This window comes from Muscardinus avellanarius, assembly GCF_963383645.1.
Source record: "Muscardinus avellanarius genome assembly, chromosome: 1".
In the NCBI taxonomy this organism is placed as follows: domain Eukaryota; kingdom Metazoa; phylum Chordata; class Mammalia; order Rodentia; family Gliridae; genus Muscardinus; species Muscardinus avellanarius.
This window is the reverse complement of record NC_137786.1, coordinates 177,923,710-177,942,703: the sequence shown is the minus strand read 5'-3', so window position 1 is coordinate 177,942,703 and position 18,994 is coordinate 177,923,710. Positions and strand designations below refer to the sequence as shown.

Sequence of the window (18,994 nt, the reverse complement as noted above, 5' to 3'; positions counted from 1 at the left end):
AAGTAGCTGAGGCTGTCCACGAACCGCAATCCTCCAGCCTCAGCCTCCCAAATGCTGGGATAACAAGCGCGCGTCACTACCTCTGGCTCCAGAAACATGTTTATACAATAATTTCAGTTTTATTACAGAAGCTAAAACTGTGATGTTCATGAATGAATCACACACACACACAAACAAAGTGAATAAAAAGACCACAAGCTTTTTGCTATAGTTCTTGTACTAGAAACTGAATCCAGGGGCATTTTACCTCTGAGCTACACCCCCAAAATTTTTATTTTTTTAATTATTTATTATTATTATTATTATTATTATTATTATTATTAGTGTGTGTGTGTGTGTGTGTGTGTGTGTGTGTGTGTATGTGTGTGTGTTATATGCTGGGGATTGAACCCAGAGGCATTCTACCTCCAAGCTATACCCAGCCCTATTTTATTTTTTATTTGAAACAGGGTTTTGCTAGGTTGATGAGAGTCTCATTTCTTGCTGAAGCTGTCCTTGAACCTGTGATCCTCCTGTTTCAGCCTCCCAAATGATGGAGTTACAAGTGTGCACCACCATGCTAGGCTTATTTTTTGTTTTGAAACAGGGTCTCACTAGATTGTTGAGTCTCACTAAATTACTGAGGCTGGCCTGGACCCTGCAATCCTCCTGTCTTAGTACTGGAATTACAGGTATGCACCAACATGCCTGGCTGACCACATGCTTCTTACAGCAATTATTCCAGGGGGTAGAAACGTGAATGGAAGAGGCTTGGGAAAGAGGAGGAGGCTCAACTTTAGACTTTCTATACCTTTTAAAAAAAAAACTATTTACCCACTTAATGAAAAGCATCATTACCTGGAAAATAATTTTTAACTACAAAAAATAAATTAAAAAATTAAACAGGCAATTTAAAATGACTAAAACCAAATAAATTCTGAGTAAACAAACAAATGGGCAACTACCATTCTCACCCTAAATGCTGGTCTTTCTATACTGTCTTTTTCTAGAGTGGCATTACCATCCTCTTAGTGGCCTAAATTTAAAAATGTGGGAGAGATAGGCGTGGTGGCACATGCTTGTAATCCCAGCATTTGGGAGGCTGAGACAGGAGGATTATGGTTCAAGAACAGACAGCTTCAGCTACAACTTAGGCCCTTTGCAACTCAGTGAGACCCTGTTTCAAAAATAAAGGATAAAAAGTAGGGCTGGAGATGTAGCTCAGAGGTAGGATGCCCCTGGGTTCCATCCCCAATACTGGGGGAAAAAATGGGAGTCATTATACAATCCTTCCTCCCCTTCTCCTACTTCATTCAGTCAGTAAATATTTATTAAGTACCTTCTATGTGCCAAGAGCTATTTTAGATACAAAGAACAGTTTATAGCTTTTCCCGGAACAAATTTAACACATTCAAAAACGAAACTATGCCAAGACCACTGTAAGTCCTCAACCGTTAGTTTCCAAATTATCTCTGAAATTTCTCCATATCCTGATATTTACTATAAATTCCATTGTTCAAATAAGAGATGGTGAGGGATTAAATTCTTATAATTTTGTTTTGAATTCTTTCTTATACTCCTCTAATTATTCAACACACTGTGATGAAGGGAAGTTGATCATATCATTCCTGTTGTAGAACTTCTTTAATATCTCCATTATTTTCTAAAAAACCATGAACTCTACAGTATGACATACAAAGTCCTATATGATTCTGACCAACATATTCTCCAACTTCTCCTCCAACCAGTACATGTCACACAAGGCGTACTAGTAGAACTGCTCACTATTACCTAATAGTTATATTTTCCTATATTTCAACCTTTTAAGATGTTACTTCTGCTTAGAATTTCATTTACCCAAGTGTTTAACTGGAAAACTGTTGCACATTTCTTAAAGACTAAGTTTTACAAGCCTAGTTTTTGCTCTATGGTTCTGATATACCTCTACCACTACTTCAGAGTAAACTATGTATAGTGGCTACTTCCATAAGCTCCTGAGGAACAAATATCATCTCTTAGTATCTCTGATCCTAAAGTCTACTTTGACTGCTAGCATGCAGTAGGTATATCATGAATAAAGAAAGAATGAGCATGTGCCTTAGGTAAGGCATAAAATGAAGATAATTTTATCTGGCTCACAGGGTTGCTTAATAATCGTGGGACAAAGCATTGTGTCAGGCAGATAGTAAATGTTTGGTAAATGTTGGCTTACAGTATTTTTTAGGGAATTAGGGTTTTTAATTTTTTTTGTGTGTGTGTGGGTCTGGGGATGGAACCCAGGGGCATTCAACCTCCAAGCTACACCCCCTGCCCTATTTTTTATTCTTTATTTTGAAATGGTCTCACTAAGTTGCAGAGGGCCTCATTAAGTAGCTGAAACTATCTGCAAACCGTGATCCTCCAATCTCGGCCTCCCAAATGCTTGGATTACAAATGAGCACCACCACACTCAGCCTCCAGAATTAGGTTCTATAAGCTTGCCTGGGATCACAACTGTTTTTAAATTCTTCTCTTCTCTCATTCATTCACTCACTCACGCACTCACTGCTGGGATCAAATCCAGGGCCTTAGGCATGTTTAGCAAGCACTCTACCAAACAATTAGCTATACCCTTACCTCAGCTCATTATTTCTTTGGTAACATAAATCATAAATATCAAACTACCCTGGCATATAGCTAACATATATGTTGAAGTCCTTTATTCCCCAACGAACTATCTTTTTCTGGGTCAGACTGATTTCCTCATATCAACAATACTGGGCACGCTCAGGCTCCCCTCAAGGTTTTGTCTTTTCCTACCTGGAATTTCACCTCCTCTCTCTTCCTCCCTAACTGAAATTGTAAATACCAGAAAATCCCCTCAAAAAACCCTATTTTTATTTTCTATTTTACTTTAAAATTCTAAATCGAAATTACACCATTTTATAATTTAAAACTATCATGTCATCTTCTAAGTTATAGTCTGTCACTAAGAGGAACTATTAGAGTTTCTTGTACAGTCTTTTGTTTTGTTTTTGGTGGTACTGGGGTTTCTGGAAACCTTCTACCTCCAGGCTACACTCCCAGACCTATTTTTATATTTTTATTTGGAAACAGGGTCTCTTAAGCCAGCAAGGCTGGCTTTGAAACTGTGCAATCCTCCTGTCTCCGCCTCGCAAGCGCGGGGATTACAAGCAGGCGCCACCACGCCTGGCTCTAGCCTTTAGTTTTTTAGTCCCATTGCCATATTCTTTTTGGAGTTTTTTGTTTTGTTTTATACTAGGGAATTAAAGCCAGGGGAATTCCACTTCTGTCCTATTTTTTATTTTGAAACAGGGTCTTGTTAAATTGCTGAGACTGTCCTGGAACCTGTGATCTTCCTGCCTCAATTTCCCCAGCAGGCTTGTGCTACATACCTGGCCCCACTGTCATATTCTTAAGAAGTTCTCTATGATGTCTGTCTCTACTGAAAATTTAGCAGTTTAACAACACATTCAGATTCCAAAACATACATTTCAATACTGGGTTCTTTTTTTACCCTAGGTTCTCTACTATTCTTTCAAGGATATTAATTCTAATTCCAACCAGAATGTAAATTCTTAGTTGTCTGACTTCTGGGTCTCTCAACACTACGAACAGCCCTGAATATAACATAATAAATACTTCCAAATTAACTTCAATAAAGACATCAAATTCTAAACAAAATTACAAACACTTCAAGGCATGTCACTGAGGTCACAATTTTAGTCCACTGTCATGTACTTTCTTTAAAATTTGTATGTAGGATATTAACTAGCTAACATCTGGATAACCTGTTTATATATACAAACACACATACATTCTAAAATAAATACTGTGTTATAAAGGAGGCTCTCTTCATTAAAATACATTACATAGGCCGGGCGTGGTGGCGCACGCTTGTAATCACCGCGCTTGGGAGGCAGAGACAGGAGGATCGCACAGGTTCGAAGCTAGCCCCACGTGCTGGCTTAGGAGACCCTGTTTCCAAATAAAAATGCAAAAATAGGTCTGGGAGTGTAGCCCGGAGGTAGAAGGGCTTCCAGGAACCCCAGTACCACCAAAAAAAAAAAAAAAAAAAAAAAACCATTACATAGAAACTTTCCCTCTAGTCTCATAAAATCTCTTTTTTCCAAATTTAGAATTTATTTTGAAAGTACAGAATCCATGAATGTGACTGCACCACAATCTTGCTTCATTGCTGTTGGTCACTCAGAGAACAACTTGTGTTCTATTGTCATCTGCCCTCTCTAAATTCTGTATGTGAGCATTACTGAAATAATATATAACCTTGACTTAAGACAAGTAAAAATGACCTAATCCATTCACATTATCTACACCGCTCTGGATCTTAAACATTTTTTATAATTTTGGAACTGTACCTAAAAGCATAGTAAAAAAAAATACAATTCTTTTTAAAACTAGAATATTACATTATCTATATGATATGATTCGGAGTCAAACTATTTTTAAATTAAAAAAGCAAAAACCACTCAGTAAGTTACCTGTAATCATTCCGATCATCAGCTTTTATTCCAGGCCAATCTCTCTTTAGGTACTGACTAGCCAGCTTCTGGATACCCTGTCCAAAGAAAAAAAATAATAAGTATTGTGCCACAAAGAAAGCCCTTTTCCTTAAAATGCATTAGTTACAAAATCCCATCTTCCCAAATGAAAATTTGACTTGGAAGTAAAGATCTAACACAAATGCAGAACTTTATCTCACTATTATCCAGTCCTCTCTTGATTCTATTTTTAGGACAAAGATGAATACAAGGATGAGAAAACTGAAACTGAAGTGATACACATTTCACTTCACAACTACCTGACTAGCCACCAGAACAAACTCCCTCTGGTACGCTGCAGGGAACAGAGTGTCCAACCCCACAGCCCACTGATTACACAGCTTGCACCTCAGTCTCCCACTACTCCTCAGCAAAGAAGACATAAACACCTGTCTAAATCCCAGCAACCAAACTTCCTATACCAGGAGAGGGAAATGCATTCAATTTGGAGCAAAGAGATACACACTCGATTATAAAATTAATGAACAAACTTTGGTGCTAATATAAAATATTAGTAATTCTCAAAACAGATTTAAGTTCTTTACTTTTTATTTATTTTCTTTTTAAAATCTGAAATGACACAAGTCGTTTCAAATGAAAAAAAATTAATTTTACTAAGAAATATACCCACTTACAATTATCTATATACATGAATCTGAAAAAAAAACAATATTATGATATGTAAGGGGCCTGGAGTTTGAACAGTATAGATCATTTTGTTGGGAAATGAAGTGAAACCAAAGACATCAACTATCTAACATATTACCCTTAGGTAAAAATATATGTGGCTTCCAAACACTACAAGGGGGGGGGGGGCAACCTCACTGGATATGCAAACCATTAACTTTAGAACCCTCATTTCTATCTTACAGCTATAAAAGAGTACCATGCTGAAATGAAAATGAGTCAACAGTATTTAACAAACTGTCTTTAAGCAAAGATTGTTCAAGTAAAATCAATGTTTTATCCTATACATGGTACCTTTGTAATAATACCTGCTGCCACATCAATTTGGCTTAATTTCATTGTTGAATGTCTCTGCTGAAACACCACTATTTTAGTAGAAGGCACATCAAGAACTGAAGTACCTTAGAATCTCAGTTTCCTCCTGAACTTGGCAATAATTTGGTTTCACTATTTCCAGGTACTGTATATTCTAAGAACTCATACAAGTGCAATCCATAATGCTCTACTTAACATACCTCATACTTTCTCACCTTGTTCAAACTGCTCCCATCACATAAAATAACTTCCTACTACTCCCATTCCTACTTGCTGAGTTATTTTCTCCCTCCCTTTTAAAAAGTATATATAGGCTGGGCATGGTGGCTCACGCTTGTAATCCCCGAGCTTGGGAGGCGGAGACAGGAGGGTCGCGCAGGTTCGAAGCCAGCCTCGCTGGCTTAAGAGACCCTGTTTCCAAATAAAAAATATAAAATAGGTCTGGGAGTGTAGCCTGGAGGTAGAAGGGCTTCCAGGAACCCCAGTAACCACCAAAATATACGTGTGTGTGTGTGTGTGTGTGTGTGTGTGTGTGTGTGTGTGTGTGTGTGTGTGAAAATGTGAAAAGTTTCATTGCATAGGTTATTTTATTTCATTCTAATACTTTATCTTTCTTTCTGCATTTATTAATTGTGATTCTGCAAAGAATAGCCTCCTAGAACTACTTGCTTCCCATGGAGTATAGTTCTTAGGGAAAAGACAGTATAAATATTTGGTTGTTCAGTTTTGGTCCACAGATAAGCAATTCATTTCTAAAAATAACATTGTAAACTCATGTAATTTAAATTATGGATGTGCCTCAGTCACTATTCAGATGCTCAAATTGTGATCTATAATAGCCCCTCCAAGTTGGCTCCCACCCATATCATGATCCCAATAGACTTTGATCATTTCTTTCTCTTTTTTTTTTTTTTTTTAACAGAGTCTTTTCCAGACCTGGAATAAGCAAATTCTCCATAGAATCCTGACTCGGAGAAAAACCATATTTAGAGCATACAATCTGGGCATACCTTCGTGTCTTTCTTTAAAAGGCCTTTATTAATCACTATATATAAAGTAGCTCATCCTTTATCCTGTTACTTACACACACACACACACACACACACACACACACACACACACACACACACCACACCACCACCACCACCACCACCACCACCACCACCACCACCACTTATTTATAATCCTTATTATATAGTTACTATCTGGTTTAAATACTTGTTGTCCATGTATTGACAAGAAGTTCCATGAAGGTTATTGTCTCATTCTTTCTTTTTTTTGGGGGGGAGAGGTACGGGGGTTCCTGGAAAACTCTACCTCCGGGCTACATTCCCAGACCCATTTTTATACTTTTTTTTAAATTTGAAAACAGGGTCTCTTGAGCCAGCGCGGCTGGCTTTGAACCACACGATCCTCCTGTCTCCGCCTCCCCAGCACGGGGATTATAAGCGTGTGCCACCAAATTACTATATCTCCAGGATATAGCAGAGCTTGGAGATTTAGCAATAGATATTAGTGCTGACAATATTCGCTGATTGTATGAATAAATGCTAACTACATTACTTTGTTTTTAATGTATGAAATTAATCTTTTGCATTTTTGCCATTCTGAGATAGAAATGGTTGGACAATACTTCTCTGGTTCCTAATTTCATATACTTAAAGGAAAAAAATTTACTAGATATCTGAGATTATTACAAAATGGCTTTAATACATTAAATAAGTTCATCAGTAAAATGACTATCAAAATTGACCATCCTCACTATTGAAAAGGAACACAAATGTGGATATTCCAAAGCCCTTCTGAAAAAAAAATCACAAGTTTATTCCATATGTAGAAAACACTACAACATTAATTTCTTTGAAAGATGAAAATAAGCCAAGCTCCCTGAATTCAAGAAATCATTATCTGAGCCAGACACAATGATATATACCTGTAATCCCAGTACCTAGAAGGCTGAGACAGAAGGATCGCAGGTTCAAGGCTAGTCTCAGCAACTTAAGACCCTTTGAAACTTAGTGAGACCCTATTTCTAAATAAATAAATAAATAAACAAACAAACAGAACTGGGCGTGGTGGTGCACACTTATAATCCCAGCATTTGGGAGGCTGAGACAGGAGGATCACGGTTTGTGAATAGCCTCAGCTACTTAGTGACGCCCTTTGCAACTCAGTGAGACCCTATTTCAAAATAAAGAATAAGCCAGGCGTGGTGGTGCACGCTTGTAATTCCCGTGCTTGGGAGACAGCAACAGGAAGATCGCACTGGTTCGAAGGCAGCCATGTTGGCTTAAGAGACCCTGTTTCCAATTTTTTTTTAAAAAGTATAAAATAGGTCTGGGAGTGTAGCCTGGAGGTAGAAGGGCTTCCAGGAACCCCAGTACCACAGAAAGAAAGAAAGAAAGAAAGAAAGAAAGAAAGAAAGAAAGAAAGAAAGAAAGAAAGAAAGAAAGAAAGAAAGAAAGGAAGGAAGGATGAATAAAAAATAGAGCTGGGGACATAGCTCAGAGATAGAATGTTCCCGAGTTCAATCTCCAGTAACACATACACACACACACACACACACACACACACATACACACACCTCATTACCTGATGAGAGGAAGAAGTATGCAACATAAAATATCCATCAACACACTACCAAGTGAGTGGTAAAAGTTGGTATAAATACCCCAATGAGTAAAAGAACATGCGAGATTTTCTTTACAAATTCCATCTAAATTATATGACAGTGACTTTTTCAGTTTAATAACTGCCAACGTTTTGCAGAACATGTCACACATAGCACAGGATATGACATGACTCTCTTATCAGGAGTAAGACCAGGACAGAAGTCAGAACGACAGTGCTCTAAGCCAGGCATGGTGGTGCACACTTGTAATCCCAATATTTGGGAGGTGAAGAAAGGAGGATCTCAGGTTCAGAGCCAGCCACAGCAACTTAGTAAGGCTCTCAGCAATGTAGTGAGACTGTTTCTAAATTTAAAACTTAAATAAAATAGGGCTGGGTGTAGCTCAAAGGTAGAACACCCCCAGGTTCCATCCCCAGCACCACACACACACACACACACACACACACACACGTCTAAATTAATACAGAACAAATTAACAATGTGAGAAAATCTGGATTCAATTAACCAGCAACATAAAAGAAAAAAAAAATCACATTTACCTTCCCAAGAAACTTGGAAAGAAAAGAAATTATAAAAACCTGAATCTTTCTATGGAAGACTATTGAAAGGAGTATTATTATTTTTTCTTTTTTTGGTGTGTGTGTGTGTGTGTGTGTGTGTGTGTGTGTGTGTGGTACCACGGATTGAACCCAGGGACATTCTACCTCTAAGCTATACCCCCAGACCTATTTTTTATTCTTATTTTGAAACAGGGTCTCATGAAGTTGTGGGGGGGCTCACTAATTAGCTGAGGCTGGCTGTGAACCTGAAATCCTCCTGCCTTAGCTTCCCAAGTACTGGGATTACAAGCATATGCCACCATGCCTGGCTTATTGCTTCTTTTGATACTTAAAATAGGTTGTGAAAAATAAATATTTTAAAGAATTAAGTAGTGAAAAGATTAAAAGTAATGTTTCTAAATTGTGTGTTGTCAGATACAAAAAATAATGACAAAATGATTGCCTAAGTGCAATGGTAGTGAGGGAAATTTAAAGCAAAAAAATGGAGGGAAAAAAGAAGATGCAAAATTTACTTAAGGTCATAAAGTTCATACCTAGTTAAATTTGAGAGAGAATCTCTATTAAGTCTTTGCAAAAGACATCATTTTAGAGTAGATCTTATCTAATTCTCAAAAATTTATAAAATTAACTTGTTGACTTTTTTCATTATAAATTACAACAGCAATTTCTAGATGTCTAAACTACAAAGCTGAACTATATTAAACTGAATGAGCCCTTCAGAGATGAGATGAAGAATTCATGAAATAGACAAACAGTAGATCTCTAGATGAAAGACTTTATTCAAGTTAGTTCAGAGGCAGGAATCATGACTTGTGTGTGCTCTATGCAGCTGTTCAAGACCTAATCTGCATGGATGCTCAGAAATACTCTGTGACCACTATAGGAAAGGTCTTAAGTAACATTTTATGCCTCTGATGGCATTTTATACTTATATACTTATTTCTCTCTTATATTAAGCTTTTTTAAAACCAAGTCTGATCAATAAAAGGTTTACTTATATAAACATTATCTACCTTAATTTGCTAAGGAGAACAAACTATGCCTTGTAATTTTTTTTAACTGTAATTTTTAAAAATTAAAGCCAGGAAATTTATATTGACTTTAGCATCACTGATGCACAATGTTGACTGGATTAGCAGTATAGTTCTCCCTGGAGCAGGGACTTCCATAAAGATGCAATACTATCAATATACCCATTGGAGCTCCAATGGTATTCCATTCCAACTTTTTTAAAAGCCCTCAGTGTCTGGTGTAAGACTTGCTTTGTTTTACCTCTCAATAACACTTGCTGTATTTCTCTAACAAGTGAAGAAGCACAGAGAGAGCCAGTGTTGAGTAGACACTGGGAAATGGACTGATAGTTTAACCTTTGACGCATTCACCAGAGCAAGCTGAGGGGAGAGCTGAGCCGACGGAGGGTACTCCAACGCTCTAGCACACGCTGCTTCCTATCTATTCTTCCCCAGTGTATACTGAAACTAGAATTTAAGTTTTACTAAGGCTCTGCCATCAAATAGCTCTTGAAAATATTAGGAAAACATATTATTTATATACTATATCTTTATGTCATGAAATTCCAAATGTTATACAAATGATCATTTAAAAAAATTTATAAGTCCACTGCATACACTAGCTACTTCTCAAACTGATGGAATGATGCAGAAACTGTCTTTATTCTATTTTTAAATCATCTTAATAGTAATGGAGACTTCATTACCCTCCTTGTTAAGGAACACTTTGAAACATCTTTGACTGTTTTGAGTGATATATAATTAGGAAAATCAGCTAGTATGTTATTTATTCATTCATTCATTCATTTATTCATTGTGATAATGGGACTGGACCCAGAGACTACCTCTGAGTCTACCTCTGAAGTACACCCCTTCCACTATTTTTATTTAATTTTATTTATTTTTTGGGGTTTTTTTTTTGGGGGGGTTGGTGGTACTGGGGTTCCTGGAAGCCCTTCTACCTCCGGGCTACACTTCCAGACCCTTTTTTTTTTTTTTTTTTTTTGAAATAGGGTCTCATAAGCCAGCATGGCTGGCTTCAAACCAGCGTGATCCTCCTGTCTCTGCCTCCCAAGTGCAGGGATTACAAGCGTGCACCACCACGCCTGGCTATTTATTTATTTTTTGAAGCAGTGCCTCACTAAGTTGTTGAGGCTGGCTGAGAACCTGCAATATTCCTGTCTTAACCTCCCAAGTACTGGGATTAGAGATATGCACTACCATGCCTAGCTATGTAGACTATTATTTTAAATAAGATAGTAAATTGCCTTTACTTACTTTTCTATTAACTTCATAATAAAATTACTTTCATGTTATATGTTACATGTATTAAATATTTTAGCCCTTTTTTATAAAGATAAAAATTTATTTATATAAGAAGAAACAAAATCTATTGATATTTTAAACCATATATCCTATTTGGATCATGCTTGTAATCCCAGCATTTGGGAGGTTGAGAAAAAGGATCATAGTTTTTGGACAGCCTCAGCTATTTAGTGAGGCCTTTTGTACCTCAGTGACACCCTGTTTCAAAATAAAGAATTAAAAATAGGGCTGTGGGTGGAGCTCAGAAGTCGAATGCCCCTGGGTTCCATCCCCAGTACGGGGGTGGGGGGAGGGATGAAGGAAGGGAGGAAGATAGGGAAAAGCTAGCAAAATCCATGCAAGTAAAGTTCCAATACTGATTCCTTAGTTAAAAGAAATGTATCGCAGTGATGTTAACATACTAATAAGGGGAAGCACGTAAAGGACACATAGAAACCCTTTCTACCTTTGCAATTTCTCTGTAATTCAAAAGTACTTTAAAAAGCCTAAAGGATGTTTTTGAACATTATTTGAGAATTCTTGAAGTTCACGCTTGAAAAAGTTACATCATTTTGGTAATTTTTGTGTTCTTATTTTTTGTGTGTGGTACTAGGGTTGGAACCCAGAGGCTTTCCACCTCCGGCTACACTCCCAGACCTATCTTATACTTTATTTGGAAACAGGGTCTCACCAAATTGCTGAGAGCCTCACTAAGTAGCTGAGGCTGGCTTCGAATCTGAGCGATCCTCCTGTCTCAGCCTCCCAAGTGCAGGGATTACTAGCGTGCGCCACCACGCCCGGCCTGTGTTCTGATTTTAAACGGTGAAAGAAGAGACTGAAGGATGCTATTATAAAATTTAAAAGTTTTCATTTATTTATCAAGTATTAGGTAAATTTTGACATATAACCTCTGAGTAACTAAAGAGAATAAAGTTAGAAGGACTAAAACCCAAAAGAACCAAGACTATCAATATGTCAGTCAACAACACAAAATCCTGTGGGCATAAATAAGGTACTATCAGAACTTTTAAAAGCAGATTTTAAAAGGTCACACCACAGGGAAACTAAAGTAGGAAAGAATAAATGTTACCTGCTGAATCAGATTCTAGGCATGGTGCTAAGACATTGATCATTTAGCGATTTTACAAGTGATGTCACTGTACAGAATCACTGGCACACTGGTTAAGAGCACACCCACAGGTGCCTGGCTTTAATTCCTTGACTGTAGCAAATTATTTCCCTTGTCTTTATTTGTCTTATATTTCCTTATCTCAAAAATAAAAGTAGTAATAGTACCTTTCTCTCAGTGTTGCTAAGATAATTAAATGAGTCAGTATTTATGAAACAGGCTGGGTAGTGTTGGTACATGACATATACATTAAGTGCCCAATGTCTTCATTCATTGGACAAGTATTTACTGATAATTTTCAACTACTAATTTTCTACTTACTAATTTTCTATTTGCTAATGCTACTCTACTGAATATGGTTGAAATATTCACCATTGTTATTAATGTTGTTAAAGTGAGAATGATCAAATATTTAAACATTTTACCTTTAAGTGAAGAAACTAAAGGCTGACAGTGAACTGAGTAAACAAGGAAGAAAGTGAACCAAAAGTGGAACTGGGGTCAGAACAGTCTTTAAGCTTTCTGTGAAGGTGAAGCTGGGCAGGCTTTCAAGGTCAAAATTAAACAGGGCGAGGTGGTATACACTTGTAATCCCAGTAACTGGGAAGCTGAAACGAGAGGGTCACAAATTTGAGCCAGCTTCAGCAATTAAGTGAGACTCTGCATCAAAATTTAAAAAATAAAAGCTGGGCATGGTGGTGCAGGCAGGCTTAAAATCCCAGCGCTTGGGAGACTGAGACAGGAGGATGGCGCAGGTTCAAAGCCAGCCGCAGCTACTTAGTGAGGCTATCAGCAACTTAGTCAGACCGTGTCCAAATAAAGTATAAAATAGGTCTGGGAGTATAGCCCGGAAGTAGAAAGTCTCTGGGTTCCACCCCCAGCACCACAAACACACAAAATAAATAAATAAATATTAAAATGGGGGCTGGTGATATAGTTCAGAGATAGAATGCCCCCGAGTTCAATCCCCAGTAAAGTAAAATAAATTGGTAAAAATTAACACAATTGGAAACAGAAATATTCTACCCAAGATAATAATTCTGTTTTTTTGTTGGTGATGGTGGGTTTTGTTTTTGTTTTCGGGAGGTTGGTACTATGGACTGAACTAAAGGACACTACACACCCAGCCCTATTTTATTTTATTTTGAAACAGAGTCTAGCAAGGTTGATGAGCGTCTCACCCAAAGTCCACAGTGTTGTACATTCGTAGGTCTGGCCAAATGTAAACGACATATTTCCACCATGATAGTATCATAAAGAGTATTCTCACTGCCCTAAAAACACTCTGTGTTCTGCCTACTTGTCCCTTCCCCTCTACTCCTGTCCCCTGGCAACCACTGACCATTTGTTATCGAATAGTTTTGCTTATAATTATTTTTACCTCTGCATTTTTTATATATGCCTTCTACTGGTTAAAAAAAAAAAAGTACTTCTATTTAATATTCCTGCTTTTTCTTTCTAGATATCGTAATCCCACATTTTGTTTTGACATTATGTCATGAATGTGGCATTTGTTCATATAAATCTGATTACTCCTAGTAATACTATATATTTTATAACTTTTTATGTATATTTATCTTGTTTTATCAATTAGATCTTATATCCTAAATATAAGGGTTCTAATTTCCCTGTGACTCCATAAAGCTAACAACTTGCTATGCACAGTGCACATCCTCAGAGAGAGTGAGTGCCTAGAAGACAACAGGCCCAGTTCTCTGGGACAATACAGTATATTTTTTGTACCCAATTCCAGACCAAATTATACAGTAAAGAGCTGGAAACTTAATTTAATGTGAAATGATCACTCTGAAAATAGGAATTACCCTAATAAAAAGATTCATCAAGTCTTTTCCACATACAAGTCTTTCAGTAGATATAAAAGTAGTTTCCCAGCTGAATTATTATATATAATGCCATCTATCACTAAGAAATTTTGACTGATTCTAAAAAAGACCTTAGAAGCCGGGTGTGGTGGCGCACGCTTATAATCCCCGTGCTTGGGAGGCGGAGACAGGAGGATCACACAGGTTCGAAGCCAGCCACGCTGGTGTAAGAGACCCTGTTTCGAAAATATAAAATAGGTCTGGGAGTGTAGCCTGGAGGTAGAAGGGCTTCCAGGAACCCCAGTACCCGCCCCCCCCCACAAAAAAAAAACCTTAGAATTTATCCAGCTGAACTCTCTTAGACAAAGAAAACTTAGTATTTATAAGATCATTCACTTAGTAACATTATGCTCCAGCTTCAGTGTCCTTTTTCTGGTGCCTTTTTTTTTGGGGGGGAGGATGGTAGGGGGCTTGACTTCTCTACTGACCTATCCTAGAATTCATAGCCTCTATCAAGTGGCATCAATGTAGCATATTCCAAAGTGGCACCAATTCCATGTATCTCAAAGGTACCTCCTTAGCCGGGCATGGTGGCATAACACCTGTAATCCCAGTATTTGGGAGGATAAGACAGGATGATTGCAGGTTTGTGGCCAGCCTCAGATACTTAGTGAGGCTCTCTGCAACTTAGTGAGACCCTGTTTCAAAATAAAGAATAAAAAACAGGCCTGGAGGTACAGTTCGGAGGTAGACTGCCCCTGGGTTCAACCCCCAATACCACAGAAAAGGTACCTCCATACTTCTAATATTATCTTAAGTCTCTATAATTTCAGAAACAGTGCTTATTTTTATCTACGACCACCTTCAAGCTGTAATACCTTTATCCTCTAAATCCTATACTTCTCACAATCTATTTTGCAACTGGCTCACTGGGAAGAAGCAACCTCTTTACTTGGACCTGATCTCCCTCGAGATTCATTGTGAACAGGTCTTACCTTCCTAATGGAACCTAACTTTCTGCAAGGCCAGGTCTCTGGGTGTTATACACACAACTTAATGTTCAACATTAGATAAATATTCAGGAAATATTTACTCCATGCAAGGTAATGTACTGGACTCTGGAAAGTATATTCTCAGCCTTCAGAAAGTTTAATGAATAAAGACTTTCAAACGGAAATCAAATACAAAGGAAGGCAAATGTTTGAAGAGACATGTTAAAGAGATTTTTGAAGCTGGGCATGGTGGCGCACACTTGTAATCCCAGCATTTCAGAGGCTGAGACTGGAGGATCTTGGTTCGCGGACAGCCTTAGCTACTTAGTGAGGCCCTCCGCAACTTAGTGAAGCCCTGTTTCAAAATAAAAAATAAAAAATTGGGCAGGAGGTGTAGCTCGGAGGTAGAATGCCCCTGGGTTCCATCTCCAGACCCACAAAATAAATAAGTAGATAAATAAATAAATAAATAAAGTTTTGATTGTGGGTTAAACCTGGGGGGAGGGGGGGGCTCTTGCTCTGAGCTACGCTTCCAGCCCTTTTTTATTTTAAAACAAGGTCCCACTGAGTTCCTAAGGTTGCCCTCAAGCCTGTGATTCTTCTGTCTCAGTCTCCCAAGTACACCACCATACCTGGTTTTGTGGGTTAATTTAAAAATGGAAGAATAGGAGATAGGGAAAGACTGGGGGTTTGGGGGAGACTTAAGTGCTTTGTACATGTATATGACATTAAAATGCACCAGTAAAAGTACATAAAAATGGTACAAGAATTTTTAGTATGAGTACAATCTAGTGGCCACAGTGGGATTGAAAACCAGGAGAAAATGGATGAGTAATAAAAATAAAATCAACAAAACTGGAAAGTTTTAGGGTCAGAATCACAGATGTAAGAAGGGGTCTTGGTTAAAAAGATGAACTTCTCTTTCACAAAAGGAAGGAAAGATAGCACATGTCAAGATAAATGTAAAAGGGAGAGGAAGAAAATAGCATTGAAATAATCCACTTAAGTTAGCATGAAACCTTCCAAAATGTACTAATATTTTAATAAATTTTGATCCTCAAACTCTTTTGTATATGTGTTGGAGGGTACTGGAGATTGAACCCAGGGGTATTCTACCTCCAAGCTACACCCCTAGCCCTATTCTATCTTTTCTTTTAAAACAGGGCTCCTCACTAAGTTGCCGAGGCTGGCCCAACCTGTGATCCTCTGGTCTCAGACTCCAAGTACTAGGATTACAGGTATGCACCACCACACTGAGCTCCCCAAACTCTTGATTAAACAATTCATCAGTACATCTTTTGGGCACATGCCCCTAAAATAACTAAATAAGAATATGTAGCTATAAGTCACATCCAGATACCTGGTATTTATATATTCTATAGATAATAAAATACAACTTATCGGATGAGATAAATACAAAATTAACAATTTTTCCAACGTTTTTCCAATTGTGATTTGTTCATATATCATGTACTAATGATCACTCTCCCAAGGTTACAATCTTGGAATAAAGTTCATCACTGTGAAAATGGATATGAATCTATTATTAAGTGGTTTTACATGTTATTTTTGGCTTACCTCATTTCAGGACCATTTGAGCTACTTTATATTATCATTAAGCTAATCAATAGCATTTACAAAAGGAAGCATCATTTCTGCTCTTTTCTCGGTATTTTCTTGTGCTTATCTTACTATAATTGTTTTCAATATGTTTTTATTTCTTTTCAGTGATGTTTTATAACTATTTGTACAGTTGGCAAAAATCATTAATACAAATTTTAAAACATTATCTTCAAATCTATGCAGTCACATGAAAGCTGCTGTACTCTGCAACATGCAAAGGCAAACAAAAGTGCAGGTGCTGCTAAAAACCAACACACTATATAACCATTCTACTGGTTATACTGACTCAATAAGAATTATACTATGCTACTTTAGACCCTTGATTTAGATTATGGAACTTATTTTCAAACTTGATATATATGTGGACTTGGGCAATCTATTTTATTTCGGTTTCAGTCTCTTCATTCATAAAATAAAGATAATACTTTAGCAAGTCAATGGATAAGCTATGGTACATCCAGACAACAGAATATTATTGAGCACTAAAAAAAATGAGCTATCAAGTCATGAAAAGACATGAAAAAACCTTCAATGCATATTAAGTGAAAGAATCCCATCTTAAAAAGCCTGTACTAGGGATGGAACCCAGGGGTAGTCTACCTCCAAGCTACATCACCAGCCTTTTTTATTTTGAAGCAGGGTCTTGCTAAGTTGCAGGAGCTGGCCTGGAACCTGCAATCCTCCTATCTTAGCATTCCCCCCAACCCCATATTGGGATTACAGGCTTGCACCACCACACCAGTCTTACTATAGTTCTTGATAATGTCTCTTAGTGGTATTCAATCTTTCATTCACTCAGCAAATATTTAATTAAAACTAGAAGTGAGTACTATGATAACCAGGCAAAATGAACTCTGATAAGTAGCTTTATAAAAAGTATTTATTAACTTACTGACCACTTATTTGACACTGAGACTTTTGTTATATATGATTATAGGATCTATTAAACTTAATTCTAACAATTTGTTTGATTCATTTGGTCATTATGTATAAAACTGTATGTCACTTGAAAGTCTGTCATATGTAATTAAAAATAAGCTGAGTGCATATTCATCAAAGGCTGAATGTAGATGATTAATGAAACTAGTTAACATAGAAATGTGTAAACTATTAGGATAAAATCTTCCTAGGTTCATGTATGAGTAACTAGATAAGTAATCAAGAAAAATGAATGAAGAACTTATCACTATTTCAAGACCTTGGATGTTTATTTCTTTGCTTACTTTAAATGATTAATTATTCCACGTAAGTAAATTGGGCTGCTGGAAAACATTAGACAACACTTAATTTATAATTTATAGAAGGGTGAATATAAATCATTCTCAACATTGCTTTTAAAATTCTCACATCCCTAATTAATATTCATGAAGATAATTTCACAAAAGCAATTGCAAGACTATGCCTGAAAAGCATGAAATACAGTTGTGCCTGTGGAAAAAAAGACATTTCTCTCTCCCCAAAATGAAGAATTTAGGTTCAACACAAACATTTTCAAAATAACAATTTCATAATATTTTAATCAAATTATTCATTACTCAAAAGTGACACTGTGGAGAACCAGATAATGCTGCACAAAGGCTGAGTTCATTTGTTTTGGACAGGTGGCCAGTATGCAGCTCCGTGTCAGCAGCCCAAGCCCGCCCACAATAGCCCTAAAGACGATTATGCAAATGCCAGCAGCCTGGGTATTTTCCCAGGAACTGGAGAAGGGCTTCTACTAGAAGCTCCAATTGTTCTGCAGTCATGTGGAAAAACAAGCAGAGTTGGGTTGGGTTTTTTTTCTTTCTTTCATTCTTTCCTTTAATTGCTGGAGGCAGTGTTTTCATTAAGGGCAATACCTCAATATGTGTGAGATATACAAACACATACACATACACACACGTGTGTGTTTGATGTATATTTCTCAAACACCATACAGAGTGCATTCCAGCCTCATCCAGAAGCTCTCCTGGCTGAACAGCTCTACTTTCCTTATCAATGCCAAGTCTCCTCTGTTGGTTACACTTCCCCTTATCAATAAGATAAAAACAAACTTATAAACTTTTGACTACTTCATCTTATAAGCATGAGATAAATATTATCTGGCAAAGCCAGGATAAAAAGCATTCCTTATTTATCTATGTAAATCTTTTCTTTTCACCCAGGACTTACAGAAAAAGGCCAAAGAGAGAAACCCATCAGATAAAAGGGAACACAGTTCCCAGAATTAATTAATTAATGGTTTAAGTTATCACATGTTTAGGAGGAGGTGCTTTTTAAGTAAATTCATCAGGTTCCCTAGTTCCAAATGGCATTTTTTAAGTTATCTACTCTAATAACTAATTTTACAATTCTATCCAGAACTAAAGTTATTTCATTATTATTATGCTTAAATTTT

At 37.1% G+C, this 18,994-nt stretch overlaps 1 protein-coding gene across 2 annotated transcripts in view; it reads right to left on the bottom strand.

Moving 5' to 3' along the window:
* FCHSD2 (FCH and double SH3 domains 2) overlaps positions 1 to 18,994 on the bottom strand; it is a gene marked incomplete at both ends in the record, with an annotated part of 242,205 nt that overhangs the window by 147,652 nt on the left and 75,559 nt on the right. For both annotated transcript variants that reach the window (XM_080700168.1, XM_080700169.1), the window contains one exon: positions 4,482 to 4,558. In XM_080700168.1, the coding sequence (XP_080556294.1) occupies positions 4,482 to 4,558 (77 nt within the window). The remainder of the gene's footprint in view (positions 1 to 4,481; positions 4,559 to 18,994) is intronic.